We start from the raw sequence: 14,767 nt of genomic DNA, 5'->3' as shown, positions 1-14,767 counted from the left end.
GAATAGAGTCTTGATTGCAGATTTTTTAATTAAGTTTTGGAAAAGCCGGTAAATACAAAGGGACTCACTGTATCGCTTAATGAGGGATTTCTTGTAAGCTTTTCCGTATATGGGATCCTCTCCGGGGCTCAGGCGGCCGGCGGAGTCGTCGGAGTCCGTGCCGGAGTCCCTCCCGGCGGCCAGGAACTCCCGCGACTGCTTCAGGATCTCCTGCGCCCGCACATAGTCCACGGGGTCCGCGAAAGGGTGACGCGCGAAATCCCGCACTGTGATCTCTTTCCGCGAGTGAACCGATAAGTCCAAAGGTGCCTCTTCCGTTTCGGGGTAAGCCTTCCGGGCGGCCAGGGTGCGCGGCTCCGAGTCGGCGCTCATGGCTCTGCGGTCGCACAGCGGCGACCGGCGCGTGTCCGGCCCGGCGCTCGCCGGGCGGCCCTCCACAGCCATCATGATTAATTATTCACAGACACCATAATCACAAGCCAGTAGTTTCCAGTTATGTCATACAGCGTAGTGTGTTGTGTAGGAAAAGCGCGCCGCGTCCGCCGGCGTTCGCGTCGAATTGCGGACTGATGTCCCAGTTTTGGGCGACGAGTTCCACTGACTCGGTGAGCTCGCCTCGGCCGCGCTCGGCGCCGCTCGTACACTTTCGTTTTCGTATCAGTCCCTATGTGTGGGTTTAAATTCGCACACAGGCGTATGTCTCTACCGTTTACCGCTGTGTGCGTTATGTGCTTGTGTGCGTGGAGCTTTTTCCACTTTCGTGTGAGCTTTCCTTAATTTCCCGAGTTGCCAGACAGGTTTTCACTGAGACCCGTCCTATCTATTAAACGTATTATCCGTCGCTTTGATGTTAGAGGCTAGAGCGTGGCTGTTGGATGTAGAAAATTGATGCGAGGATAATGTTATTATATTTAATCTCTGGTTAAACCGTAGTAACGTGGATATTTTCTTGTGACCTACTTCGTAACTGAGTCATCTGAGAGATTTCCAGTAGCGTCAATTTTACCGGATACATTCTTCTTGTTATGCAACGACATTCTGCGATATAATTATTGAAATGATTTCATAGAAACAATTTTGGTACGACTTCTATAAATATGTAGAACTCTAAAAATCCTGCTTGTAATGTACCTTGTTGGTTTGCTTACTTTAAGTACCTATTATAAAAAATCTCTTAATACAGAAATTAATTTCATTACTATCCTTTTAACCAATTATACCTACTATAAGTTTAAAAATACAGTAAGTATCAAACAATTTGAAGAAAAAGCCTGGTAATAACGATGGAAACTTGGAAAAACGTTATGACTACATATTATTTAGTAAGTAATATGGAGGTAACTTTGAATTATTTCAGTTTGCGTTATATCACATTTTGGAAACATATTTTATTACTAAGATGATGCTCCGGACTTCATCTGGAATTTCGGGATTTTGATTTTTCTCATTAATTTTTTGAGATAAAAATGGACTAGGTCTGTAACGCTGATCTATACAAAAATCACATCAACCCGTTGTTCTGTTGCGGCATGATTGAAAAACAAACCAATGAACAAACACATTTTCGCGTTTATAATATTAGTATGGATGTACACAGGTACTTTCCGTATCTATATAGTGCACTGTTATCACATAAAAATAACAAAACTGGGGCACGTTTGCGGAAGCTATGAGTATGACTCTACCAATGACTCTACACAGTTGAAAAAAACAACTAAGTATTTGATTAACTTCCTTCTTCTATAACGACGAAGTCGAATTAACCAAATTGGTGCACGTATACGGAAATTATCGTGATATAAACACCTACAAACAAGAAATGATGAATTGTGTAATCAATTTATTATTCAGTTATTTTTATGTTAAATGTATGAAAACTATTTTGAAATCTTCAAACGATATGATTTCTGAAAACTTCTTAATGTTGAAATTATTTTATAACTAACAAACTTTTATTGATAATAACCCCTTTTTGTTAATAAGATGTAGTGCATTCAGCCTTTATAATTGTAAAGATTTAAATTGGACACAATAATTATTATTATTGCTCTAAGATATTTTCAAAAGAATGTGAAAAATCACCCTTTAGAAATAATTGGAAGCTGTAAAATAGCGTTGATAATTATATTTTTTTTTTTTGTTTTTCAATTTTCAAACTCACTTTACCTACTTATTTTTTTCAAACCTAAATAATATGTAGTAGTGTGTAGGAAAAAAAAGGAAATTTTCAAGAAATGTTAACTGTATATATAGATACCTACAGTAGAAGTAACTAACGAGGAAAATATTGAATTGTTTAAATAAAGTAGGTATGTAATGTATACTTTAAACCGGAATATAGTGACAATCTATAATACAATCTCAATTTGCGTAACACACCACGTAAACAATTTGTATATTTTTTATCTAACGCACGGAGCATTGACCTGCTTTACACTTCACAAATAATGTTGCGCGCACGCCGACCACGTGACATACTAACACAACCATTATAAGATGACCTTCTACATCCCCCACCTTTATACAAATCTATTCTAGAGAGGAGGAAAACGTATGAAGGTAGAGAGGTCAGGTTAATTTAGTTTTGGACAGAGTAGAATGTAAAATCAATGTCAGTGTTGATTTGGCTCGTGTAGATAATTTTGGGTTCTTTTTAGTGTGAGTTTTGTCAAGTGCTGGTAAACAAGGAATCACGATTGACCTGGTATAGGCGACCTTGTGCTATCGCTAGGATTTGCGTAATATTTACCCGTAGCGACTGCTTTATTACTATTACTGAGTAATTATTATTATGCTATTTACTACTTACATTTATATTGCTAATGGTATGTTGTTGTTGATGTGAGATGGTGAATTATTAATTAGATAAGTGCACGTGGAGAAACGAGTGGTGTACATATAGATGTGTTTTTTTTTTAATTTTAAGATTTTCTGAAAAAGCCCTGAAATGAATTTAGATGCAAAAAGGCAAAGTCAATCGATTCCATTTAACACAAAATACCTCACAGGCGTTATATCAAACTAAGTAATATCAATAAATGCCATTGCACCTATCTGTCTGTCTGTTTGGTACCTCATCCCTGCCCATCCATTTAACCAATTTTGACGAAAAGTTTGCAGATGGTTTTTAATCGGAGACGGACATAGGCTATACACCTTCGCGACAGGTCGAGATGGCAATCGGGGTATGAGGCTAAATCATAATTAAAAAGAGACATAATATTGAGTAAAAGAGACATAATACTCATATAATTGAGATAAAGTTGGTTTAATTTATACTAAACGAATAATTAATTAATTATATTTATTAATATAATATACAGTGACAACCAGACAACCTAGGCCCCTAGGGTATAAAAAGTACATAAGTACTTTATCATTTACATCAAATCGTTGACATGTCAGTCAGTTAGTTTATCTTTTTGTTATTAGATGTAAATGTCATGTATTACAACACGAATAATAATTAAGATATACAAGTACACGCATGTACAAGTAATTTAGTTGAATCTAAGATGTATTCTTTAACATTCGATAGGCAGGCTATCACTATCACACGAGGGTCAAATGCTATCGCATCAGTCGGGCATCGAACCCACTAACTTATACGTCCTATGTAATCTTCTCACTAGGAAAATCACCTTCAAAATATTTTTAATGCGTACTTTCGTAGGTTACGTAGGTTTCTCATAATAAACATACCTACCTACTTATCAATAGACGATGATATAAATAAGTACAGCTACCTACTTAACTATTTATATTTAAAGTAGACTTCTTTTGGAAGCTTGACAAGACAACAAGTAAGTTTTGCGAATACTATTAATTGGAAAACAATCATTAAATACAAACAAGATAAAGTTGAAAACTAAAACCCGACTGCGATCGTCTTAATAAGCGCTGAAATATTAGAGTATATTTTAATGTGGTTATACATTTATATTCATGAACTCAGAATTATTAATAAGTATTTTTAACCGACTTTCAAGAATCTAAAAAGGAGGTGGCTCTAAATTCGGCCCTTTCTTTTGTTTTTTTAAATGTATATGTACGGTTTTTGTCTACCTTGAACATGTATTTTTTTTGTATAATTTTTTTTTTTGTATAACATTCATAGATATATGAATAAAACTTATATTAATAGGTATTTATGTTCATAGATAACATAGATATAGTTAATAAAAATGTTAATTCTGCCACATCATAATGTAGAAATCTAGGCTCAAAGCCCTGAATCTACCAAAAGTAATAAGCTTTGCTAATTATATAGTATTTACTGTGACATAAAAAAGATGGCTCATTTTATTCGTAGAGCCAGCTTGATAAATAAAACAGAAGCTTTTTCAATAAAAAACCGGCGATGACCAACGGGACCTAAAGTAACTAAACAAAGCAAATAAACCAAATAAGCATGAATAAAACCAACTACACATATGCCAACTTCCACCTTTTTTTTTCTTTTTTTTTTTACTTCCACCTTCAACATAGGCCGACATTTTACTGTTTCATTTGTCTATGGATTGGTAGACTATTGGCTTACCCGACTCAGCCCCGATTTCTGTTATTTCGAGTTACATATTATCATATCCGACACTATAGTAATCGACTTTCCGTATACGTCTCTAGGTTGTTTAATCCATACTAACATTATAAATGCGAAAGTCTGTCTGTCGGTCTGCTAGTTTTTTACGGGACAAAATTTTAACAGATTTTGATGAAAAGTACAAAGTTCACTACGTCCCGGGGAAGGACATATGAGCTACTTTTTATCCCGGAAAATCAAAGAATTCCCACGGAGTTATTAACTCTCATCCGTGTAACCGATTCATACTCGTATGAAAGGTACAGACAGACCTATCAACTTCAGTTGGTACTTGGTACATGTACCAACCGACTTGTTGGGATATCCGTGCATATGCTAACTTCAAGGATCGGGCGATCGATCTGCGCTTAGATCATCAATCTCTCTTCCTTCGTGCCAATTTATCCGCGTGTGAGCAGGATGGAAATATATACATCTTTTAAGAGGAAAAGAGATGGGTGAGTATGGACTACGGAGGTGTTGGATATCCGCGCGTTCGGATAATCGCTACAGCAAAATATTCTGTAAGAGGAACAATTGCAATGTATTAACATTTTATTATTAAGTAATTGTACTATTTATTAATTCCTTGATGATGCCCGCGACTTCATTCACGTGCATTAGGTTTTTTTAAAAATCCCGTGGGAACTCTTCGATTTTCCGGGATAAGAAGTTGTCTATGTCAATTTTCGGGACGCAGGCTACTTCTGAACCAAATTTCAACAAAATTGGTTAAGCGGATGGACGGTTACGAATCTCGTGGGTAATCTTTGACTTTCCGGGATAAAAAGTAGCCCACATCCGTGCCCGGGATGGGGCTAACTAACTGTAGTTACATAAATCAGAGATGTTTAGGAGCCATTTTACACACCTCGGTATTTAAAAAAATAACAAGGTATAAAAATTTGCAGAAATATACAAAGTAAAATTCAATTGAGTAAAACAACCGAACCATGATACAGATAGGTATTTGATGCTCCAAGATTAACTTGAAATGTTTCAGTCCACTGCGCACACGTTTGTTCAATTACCGAGGTATACCTACGAGTACAGTTAACTTTACCTACTAATAGGTATAAATATTATATTGGCATGTGTTGTAATTTTATAACCAAAGGATTTCAAGTGGAATGATGAAAGAATAAAAATATTGTCAACTAGAATAAAATATTAAATGCAGAATCTAGTACACATTCTAACACGATTATTATAGCTTCAGATTTGTCATAATTAGTTAGGGGAAATGATATATAACTTATTATGATAAGTATATTACAAAAATAGGTAGGTGAAAATAGGTAAATTGGGCTGAAAATGTAACTATGTAGAAAAATACATTGATTTTTTTTCTATGTAAAGTCGAGATTGACCTTACAAAACTGAATAAATTAAAATACTTACGTTGACTACTCATACATAATGTTTGAATATAATTAAATATTAAAGAGAGAAATTTAAAAAATAAAATAAAATATTAACTCAGCGTTTCCGAACAGCTATCGTGGGCAAGTGCAGTCGACGTACGGATTCAAGGCTACGGCTGCGCGGGCGCACACACGCACATTCGCGCGCTGTGCGTGCACGTACACACACACAGGCACGCGCGTGTAATTGGCAACGATTAGCACAGGAAGACTCGCCGTGTATGGTTTTTTTTTGTCATATAAATAGTATCTATCCGGTCAAGTTGGCGCCGCTTGGTTTAGGTTGGGTTGCGTTTGGTTATTACTTCATTCTTGCGTCTTTTTCTGCAATCCTTACATTGATATACATCATCCCAGATTAACAGTTAAACGAGCACGCCAAAAAAGTCTAAAATTGAAGACTACATAGTAAGTAACTTAAGTTTTCATTCAAAGTCGCGGTATTTAAAAGAAACGGTCAAGTGCGAGTCGCAGTCGCATTCTGTACCGCCTTTTAATTTTTGTATTTTTGTGGAGTCATTATTTGTTGTTATAGTAGCAATAAAAACACATATTCTGTGAAAATTTCAACTCTCTATCTATAACGGTTCACGAGATACAGGCCACTATCGCCGCTAAATCTATATCTATATTTTGACTAGCTACGTAGGTATCAAGTGAGGGCTGTGGTGGATGGCCTTACAAATGATGCACGAGGAACACCTATTAGGAAAGAATAGAGACGAAATTACGACGTTCAAGGGACGACCAAGACTGCTCTGTCAAGACCGAAACGGTTGAGAAGAAAGAATATCTGTATATTATACTTATATTATATAAGAGGAAAAGCTGACTGACTGACAACGCACAGCTCAAACTACTGGACCACTGGACGGATCGGGCTGAAAGGCATGCAGATAGTATGTCAAGGACATCCGCTAAGAAACGATTTTTGAAAATTCAATCCCTAAAGCGGTAGACTAAGTCACGGCCTTAAGCTAGTGTAATTACAATTACACAAATTCTTGTGTTTCTTTGGTTTGTGAATATCATTGTCCCTACATCTTTTTCTGCAATTCGCGACGCCATGTTTATGTGGACAGTTAGATATTATATGGATGCTGGGTGTACAGGATCTCGCCGGTTACAATTTCACTGTACTTTATTCCATAAAGCCATTTTGTTTACGTTCGCTAATTATTTGAAAAGTAATTTTATGATTGTAGCATATAAAGTGTAAAAAGTAACAAAAAATGCAATACATTTTATAAAGTTTTATAATAGAATTAATTACTAACTCAATAAGACCATAAGAAGCCATGCCGCCAAGCGATTTTGCGTCTGGTATGATGCCGTGTAGAAACCAAAGGGGTATGGGTTTAGTAAAAACTGCCATGCCCTTCCAGGTTAGCCCACTTCCATCTTAGACTGCATCGTCACTTACCACCTACTTTATATAATTATTATGTTTTCTGTAATTTTAAAACTACATATTTTTAGAAAAATCTTAAACACCACAGACACAGATATTAGTTTCTAGAATATGTCTGCAAAATTTCATGGACTTTGGTTGCTTAATATTCAAATGAAATCGGAACTACGATTGTATGAAGCGAGTGACGGAGAAAGCCCTGTTAACATTTTTGAATTAATTGGTACTATAATTTCCTAATCTAATTTACTAACAAAAATGGGTAGGTAATTTTTAAAAAGCAGGAAAATGTCCAATCAATACATACCTTAAAAGATAAGCCTATAGCTTTTTGAACGGAAATTTCGAAATCTCTCCCGGAAAACTCACGCAACTACTTAAAACAAATAATAAGAACCTGGTCATCAAACCTACACTCGAGATAACCACCAGTTAACAGAACTGATAACAGTTAAAAAACAATAAAACCCGCGAGTGGTAGTCAAACAATCGCGCAGGCTATACGACAAACAGTACAAGTGTTTATGTCACAATTTGCCTTGGACTTTGTAAACAATGTCTATCGGTTATCTAGTAACCGACTCTTATATCCTTGTTAACTGCCAGTGATTAGCTTATTAATTTTTGAATCATGAAGTCCCGGTTTTAGCAAATAATTATTGGGGTTTTCTGTTAAAAAACATCGACAAACAACTTGACCTGAAGCAGCGTAGTGGGCAAGAGTTAGCGATTTTGGGAAGCGAAAGTCAACCTATCAACCAATCGCATGCATTCGCGCTGGCTGATCAACCAATCGCGTGCGTCAATGCTCAAGTTGTTTGCCGGGTACTATAGCAGCTCCAATTTGGGCAGTTGGCGGTGCTGCAGGGCCGTGCCTAAGAAAACACGTACACGTATCTCTCACCAATTGAGCCGTCATTATGAGAGTGAGGGAATAGAAAGTGCTCTTGTGTTACTGACATATTATGTGTGTACTATGTCTCAGAAATTCGATCTAAAGGGTCAGGAGACACTAAACATATCCTTGTTACTTCAGTCTTTAGGGTCTTCCATGCGAGAACGCTTTGGAGCTTTTGCAACGCTTTATCGATTCAAGAAGTGGGATAGAGATTCGATTTGAAGAAGGAGACATCCACTTTGAAGAAGGAATATGGATAACTTTAGAAGAATAAATTGCACTAGCAAGTGAGTTTACACAAATGTCACGTAGAAATACGTCTTATAGTGATGGTTATCCATCTTCGCTGAAAATCTCTGAAAATTTTAGCTCAGGTCCACGTTATATGCAAAATTTCTAGTTTCTAGGCCCATCGGATTGAATCGCAGAGTTTCCATATCGGCCTTCGGAGGTTTTCTTACTTTTATTGACGGTGCAGTATGAATGTCGTTAATACGTGTTAGAAACAAGAACCGCGAGAGACAGCAGTGATGTATCTGTATGTCACATGGGCAATAGAATAAATCGAGCGCCGTTTCCCCGCCGGTCGCACGCCAGCCTCAGTTTTTCTCGTAGAACAATGTCATAATTGCAGCGGTTTCCACTTTCAATTTCGCTGACGCCGCAAAAACTGCATACGCTCCCCCGGGGCGGAGCGATAGCAAAAAAAGAAACATTTCAGGATACTCTTAGTTTAAGTTTTCCATATCCGTTACGGTGGATCCACACAATTTCAAGTTTCAAGCCGCCGCCGCCGCCCGGCCGAATTCAATGGGATCCACGATTATTCTACGGCCTACGCCATATAAGTATTGCAAAAATAATTTAATAGGTTTATGGTACTATCGTGTAATTTAATACAAATTATACGATAGTACCATAAATATGATGCGCTTTTTCTGCAACTACCATTCTTAAGTCTTTTGTGGGGACTTTCACATGCCACGGTCTTGCGCCGCGCCTGAATTTAGCGGCTCGCTGCGACTCGTTAGATGTCGTCTGTCCACCTAGTAGGGGGTCTTATAACGTTGCCTTGTCCTGTGCGAGGGCACCATTCTAGCACCTTAAGACCCTTCTAGAAAGAGTTTATCGGTTTTTTAGGCTATGTGCCCATTGCCACTTCAGCTTCACAACCCGTTAAGCTATATCGTTTCTCCTACGGTATTAGTACCTATTTAATATATTTTGCTACACATTTAGATCTTAGGCGTCTGCTTTCTCCATATGCTGCCGACGGTACCGATATAACGTGTTTGTTTACTGTTTTCACTATCTATATATTTCTCGTAAGTGAAAATTCCTGCAGATTACCGCCTTTATTTCTCGCATGCGCATGCGCATGCCAACATGGCGGCGGACGGGTAATGAGCGCAGTGGATCGTGTAAACAAGTACCTGGATCATATCATTAAAATAACTTCTATTTTATTTACCGTTACACTAGTGTACATTGAGATGTTACGTTTTTTGTATTTAGTGATGGATTGGTTTATGATTTTAGCATGGTGTCTAATTAGTGTATAATTCTTTTGTTGAAGGAAGAAATGTTAATTTGATCGTAATATAATGTCCTCCTGACCGAATTATGGCTACTACGAAGATGTTTTTAGGGTTCCGTACCTTAAAAGGAAAAACGGAACCCTTCTAGGATCACTTTGTTGTTTGTCTGTCTGTTTGCCCGTCTGTCCGTCTGTTGTGTCTGTCAAGAAAACCTGTAGGGCACTTCCTTTAGACCCAGAATTATGAAATTTGGCAGTTAGGTAGGTCTTATAGCACAAGTAAAGGAAAAAATCCGAAAACCGTGAATTTGTGGTTATGTTACAAAAAAAAATGTGCTCATGAAAAAAATATTTCGTATTTTCAATTTTCAAAGTAAAATAACCATGCAAAGTCGGGTGTCAGATGAAAAGGCTTTACATGCAATTTTAAAACAGATTTGTTCATTTTTAGGCATAATAGTTATTGATTTATCGCGCAAAATGTCGGAAAAAATATCCGAGTACGGAACTCTCGGTGCGCGAGTCTGACTCGCACTTGGCCGGTATATTTTCACGCCGGGTATCCGGTATAGTATACTATATTAGTACTTCATGTCGTCACCCAAGCTATAGGTTTTTGTCCCCTATCGATGTTAACAATATTAAATTTAGAAATTAATTTATTAGAACCTCGTATGTGACCCAGACAACAGCAAAATTGATTATATTCAAATACTACCTATGTAACTCAATGTAGGTAGAGCTTACGTAATATCTACCTAGTACAAGTACAAACCTACTGGAGGGGGAATTGAGAAACTATTACCTAAACTAGTACATAACTCACTTATGTACCGAAATTCAAACATATAGTAGTGCTGGGAGTTCGACCGAAGTCGAATAGTTATTAGATTTGGAATATGAAGTCGAATAAAATATAGCCACTATTTTTGTTCGTTTGTTATTCGTATAAGAGCTTTGTCTAACGTTTTTATTATTTTTTATTAATATTGGTTCATTTTTTATCTACCTAGAAATATTTTTTATGAGGAGCTAATAAGTAATACGGTCTACTCCACAAACAAAAAATCTAGAAATAATTTTTACCCCATGAAAGAAAAAAAAACACTTTCTTATTATTTTGTGAAACAAAAACCTACTCCAATTTTTTTTTGCTGATTTGTTTCGTAGCTACGAGTATTTATACTAAGAAATGCTTTGACAATAAAAGAAAACAATGTGGGCGAACCGGGGTGTTTGAGAGTTCGCCTTCTGATCTTACAGTACGTAGAGAAAACTAGTTTTGAAAAATATGTATACAACTTAAAGTAAAGAAGGATCACTAGTAGTTGAAAAACGTATTACCTAAAGGTTGAAGCTTCGACTACGCCCATAGTCGGAAGTCGGAACCCATCTCTAATTTTCCGCACAGAAAACTAAGTCTTATTAGGCGGGGCGGTGTGTTTGATGAATAAATAATATCTGGGAGTCCCGAATATAGCCCGAGGGCTACAAGGCCTCTGTCAAGGCCGCAGTCTAGACCGCGCAGTTTCAGCTCTCCTAATTACTAGTCCTACTTTGTTTGTAATAGGACGTCGACTATTAAAGTACTAGACTTGCTGTCGGTTATCATTCATCAGTTTCCCTCTAAAATCAGTGCTCAACTGCTCACCCACGATTGCGTACTTATTTTCGACTTATTTTTGATTTGAATTTCTGAAAATTCTTTAGTAGTACCTAATCTGTGTTGTAGCGAAAACCTACATGCAAAAGTTCAAGTTTCTAAACACATCAGTTTAAGCAGTAGGTTGATATTCGGTCATTTTATCTTTTTACTAGTTTTTGGCTACAACTTCGTCTGCCATACATTAAAAATTCGAAGCATAAAGCACTAGGTGATCAGTGAAAAAATTTTTGAAATCGGATGAGTCGTTTTGGAGAAACTTCCACCGTCCAAACTTACAAACTATACCTTGTAGTTTGAACTTTTTAATATTCATAGGATTTTGCTATAAGCAAAAAGCTACAAGTGGAAGCTTTCTATCAGATTTTGGTAGAAACTGCCTATCTTGTATTTTTATGATCGAAGTAGTTTTAAGACATTATTACGTTATTTATATTATTTAAATTAGGCTCTACAATGTAATGCCGAAGTAGGGTAGTTTGAAAGTCAAACAAATATAGCCGTCTAGGTTATATTTTCAACCAAGCGATATTTTAATTTTGTTTTTCTTAAAACAAAGGTTTTTGTACCTAATTAATTGTGGTAGAGATACAATAGCCTAGTGGTTAAGACGTTCGACTTCTGTTCGGGAGGTCGGGAGTTCAATCCAGAGTACGCATCTCTAACTGTTCAGAGTTACGTGTGTTTTGAGTAATTAAATATCACTTGCTTTAACTGTGAAGGAAAACATCGTGAGGAAACTTGCATGCCTGAGAGTTCTCCAAGATGTGTGAAGTCTGGCAACTCGCACTTGGGCAGTGTAGTGAACTACGGCTACGAGCTACGTAGACGTAGCGCGTACCATTGCGTTGTAATGTATGGAACTGTATGAGACATGGCATACTGCTTGCGTGGTGTGAACGTTCCCGTAGACGTAATGCGTGCAGTTACGTCTACGGATTCACGCGCGTCACAAGCAAGTGTCACGTGTACGTGCGTGGTGTGAATCGGATTTTAATCCTTCTCATTTTGAGAGGAGATCCGTACTCAGTAGTGGGTCGGCGATGGGTTAATCATGATGATGATGTTGTAGTAAAGAGTACGCTTCGAAAGGGAAACGGGACGATAATCGTGCGCAAGCAAAGTGTTTCAAGTTTACTGGAACTACTGCTATGATACACCTGAGATAAACGGGCGTGGCGAGTCCGAAGGTATTAGATGCAAACATTATAGAAACATTGTTTTAATGTGCGTGTGGTAAAGTGTAAAGGGAAACGGGACGGTAATCGTGCGCAAGCAAAGAGGTTCAAGTTTATGGAGCTGCTGTTATTTACATGAGATAAACGGGTGTGGTGCATTTGAAGGTATTAGTTCGTGCTTTACAAAAAAAGTGGGAGCTTATAGGAATGATATCCAAATGTTTAGAAATTGCGTTGGTGTACTTAAATTCATTGTACTCAATCTTTGTGAAAGGAAATAATTTTATTTATTTTACGGAAACATGTACATCAGGGAAATTATATTCGGATCATAGAATATCGGATACGCTTCCTGTCCGTCTATTAAATTGCTTTGAAATGGCATAAGCTAAGCATTTTATATAGTATATCTCTTTTCAAGGCGATTCCTTTCTATTATTTAGAACGGTTTTATATTTTAGTAAGTATATTATTATTAAATAGACAAAAAGTACGTAATAAATTATTCTTATTATCTAATACATTTTTTTTTTGTAAAATTAAAGTGAAAGTTCCTATTTCTTTATACACATACATACCTATATGTGAATAAGTTTAAAAACACCTGGTAGATTTAGGTAGGTAAGTAGATGGTCTTAAAAATACCAATCCATTTGAATATTTCATTTAACGAGATAGTTGGCACCCAAAACGCTCTAAACGAAAATAAAAAGCGAGGAAAACATCGTTAGTCATGTTAGTCGTTGCATAACACTAAAGTAGGTTAACGGTTAACCCAATATCTCGGGACGGATCCCGAGTTGTCTATGCACGCTCAATGTCAAGTTTCGCCTAGCGCGGCCGTAGAATGCACTTTCTTCCTGCACACAGCTGCAATGTGCGTAGAGTCTAGGAGACAGGCGCAAAATTTAAGTAACAATTAATACATTGGTAAGTACTTACTGATTTTTGGAAACTAAAACTAAATGTATTATTAGCACCTTTTTACCCGACTGCGGCAAAGCCAAAAGGAAGGGTTATGATTTTTTTCATTAATAAGAGAGGGACAAGAAATTTAATTAAAACTATAAACCTCGTGAAATTAGGTGCCCGTGTTGAGCATACTGTTTGAATTTGTGAAGTAGCACTAATATTAAGAGTCAAATTTAAAATTCTTCTCCCGTCTTTTTCTAGCAATTAAAATAAAATTAAGGTTAGAGAAAGACCTCGGAATCAACGCTACTCTCTCCATGCGTGATCTTTTTCATTGTTACCCGACTGTGCAAAGCCAAAAGGAAGGGTTATGATTTTAGCAGTCTATGTACCTATGTATGTTTGTATCCAGATTCTGTGTGTTCCACCGTAGTTTGTAAACTAATTGGCCGATTTTGATGAGTGAGGTGTCAATTGATTCGTCGTAAAGGTCCGGATGACATAGGCCATATTTTATACGAAAAAATTGACCTAAAGGATGTTACATCAAAAAAAGTGGAGGTCTCCAAAAAATTTTTTTTAACTACTAAGCTAGAAACTTTTTTTTATTAGTTTTTTTAAGAAATTGTCTTTCGCTCAACCCACATGAAACTAACAACTGTCTCTAGGCCTAACGCATAGCTGTGTAGACTACTCGTAAAACGCAGACAGACGCAATATCCATCGCTATTCCCACTTGCACAGCACACTTGCACAAAATGCATCGCTATTTCCAGTTGCATTGCACACATGCGCACATTGCATCTACGTATATCTATCCACTCACACAGACAAACCCTGAGATAAACGAAAGTCTGTGAATGGAGTTGAAAGTAGTAGCTATGATTTTCCGCTTTGTTAATATTAAGTGATTTATGTATTAGGAAAAACTTAAAACAACAGGAATGTTTTTACCCGGCTGCGGCAAAGCCAAAAGGAAGGGTTATGATTTTAGCAGTCTATGTATGTATGTGGGTAATGTATGTTTATATCCAGATTCTGTGTGTTCCACCGTAGCGCCTAAACTACTGGGTCAATTTTAATGAATGAGGTGTCAATCGATTCGTCGTAAAGGTCCGGGTTACATAGGCTACACTTTATATGAAAAAAATTGACCTAACGG

The 14,767-nt window shown here is 37.0% G+C and overlaps 1 protein-coding gene across 5 annotated transcripts in view; it reads right to left on the bottom strand.

Moving 5' to 3' along the window:
• The window catches only part of LOC123864263 (ecdysone-induced protein 74EF), a 278,255-nt gene that overhangs the window by 103,406 nt on the left and 160,082 nt on the right, over positions 1-14,767 (bottom strand). The window contains exon 1 of one of the 5 annotated variants that reach the window (XM_045904571.1): positions 69-553. The exons of the other annotated variants lie outside the window; for them this stretch is intronic. Within the exon in view, the coding sequence (XP_045760527.1) occupies positions 69-447 (379 nt within the window). The 5' untranslated portion in view covers positions 448-553. Of the gene's footprint in view, positions 1-68; positions 554-14,767 lie in introns of those variants that run through there. 5 annotated transcript variants of the gene reach the window in all.

This window comes from Maniola jurtina, chromosome 4 (genome assembly GCF_905333055.1).
Source record: "Maniola jurtina chromosome 4, ilManJurt1.1, whole genome shotgun sequence".
NCBI lineage: Eukaryota > Metazoa > Arthropoda > Insecta > Lepidoptera > Nymphalidae > Maniola > Maniola jurtina.
This window is presented reverse-complemented; position numbering and strand designations above follow the sequence as displayed.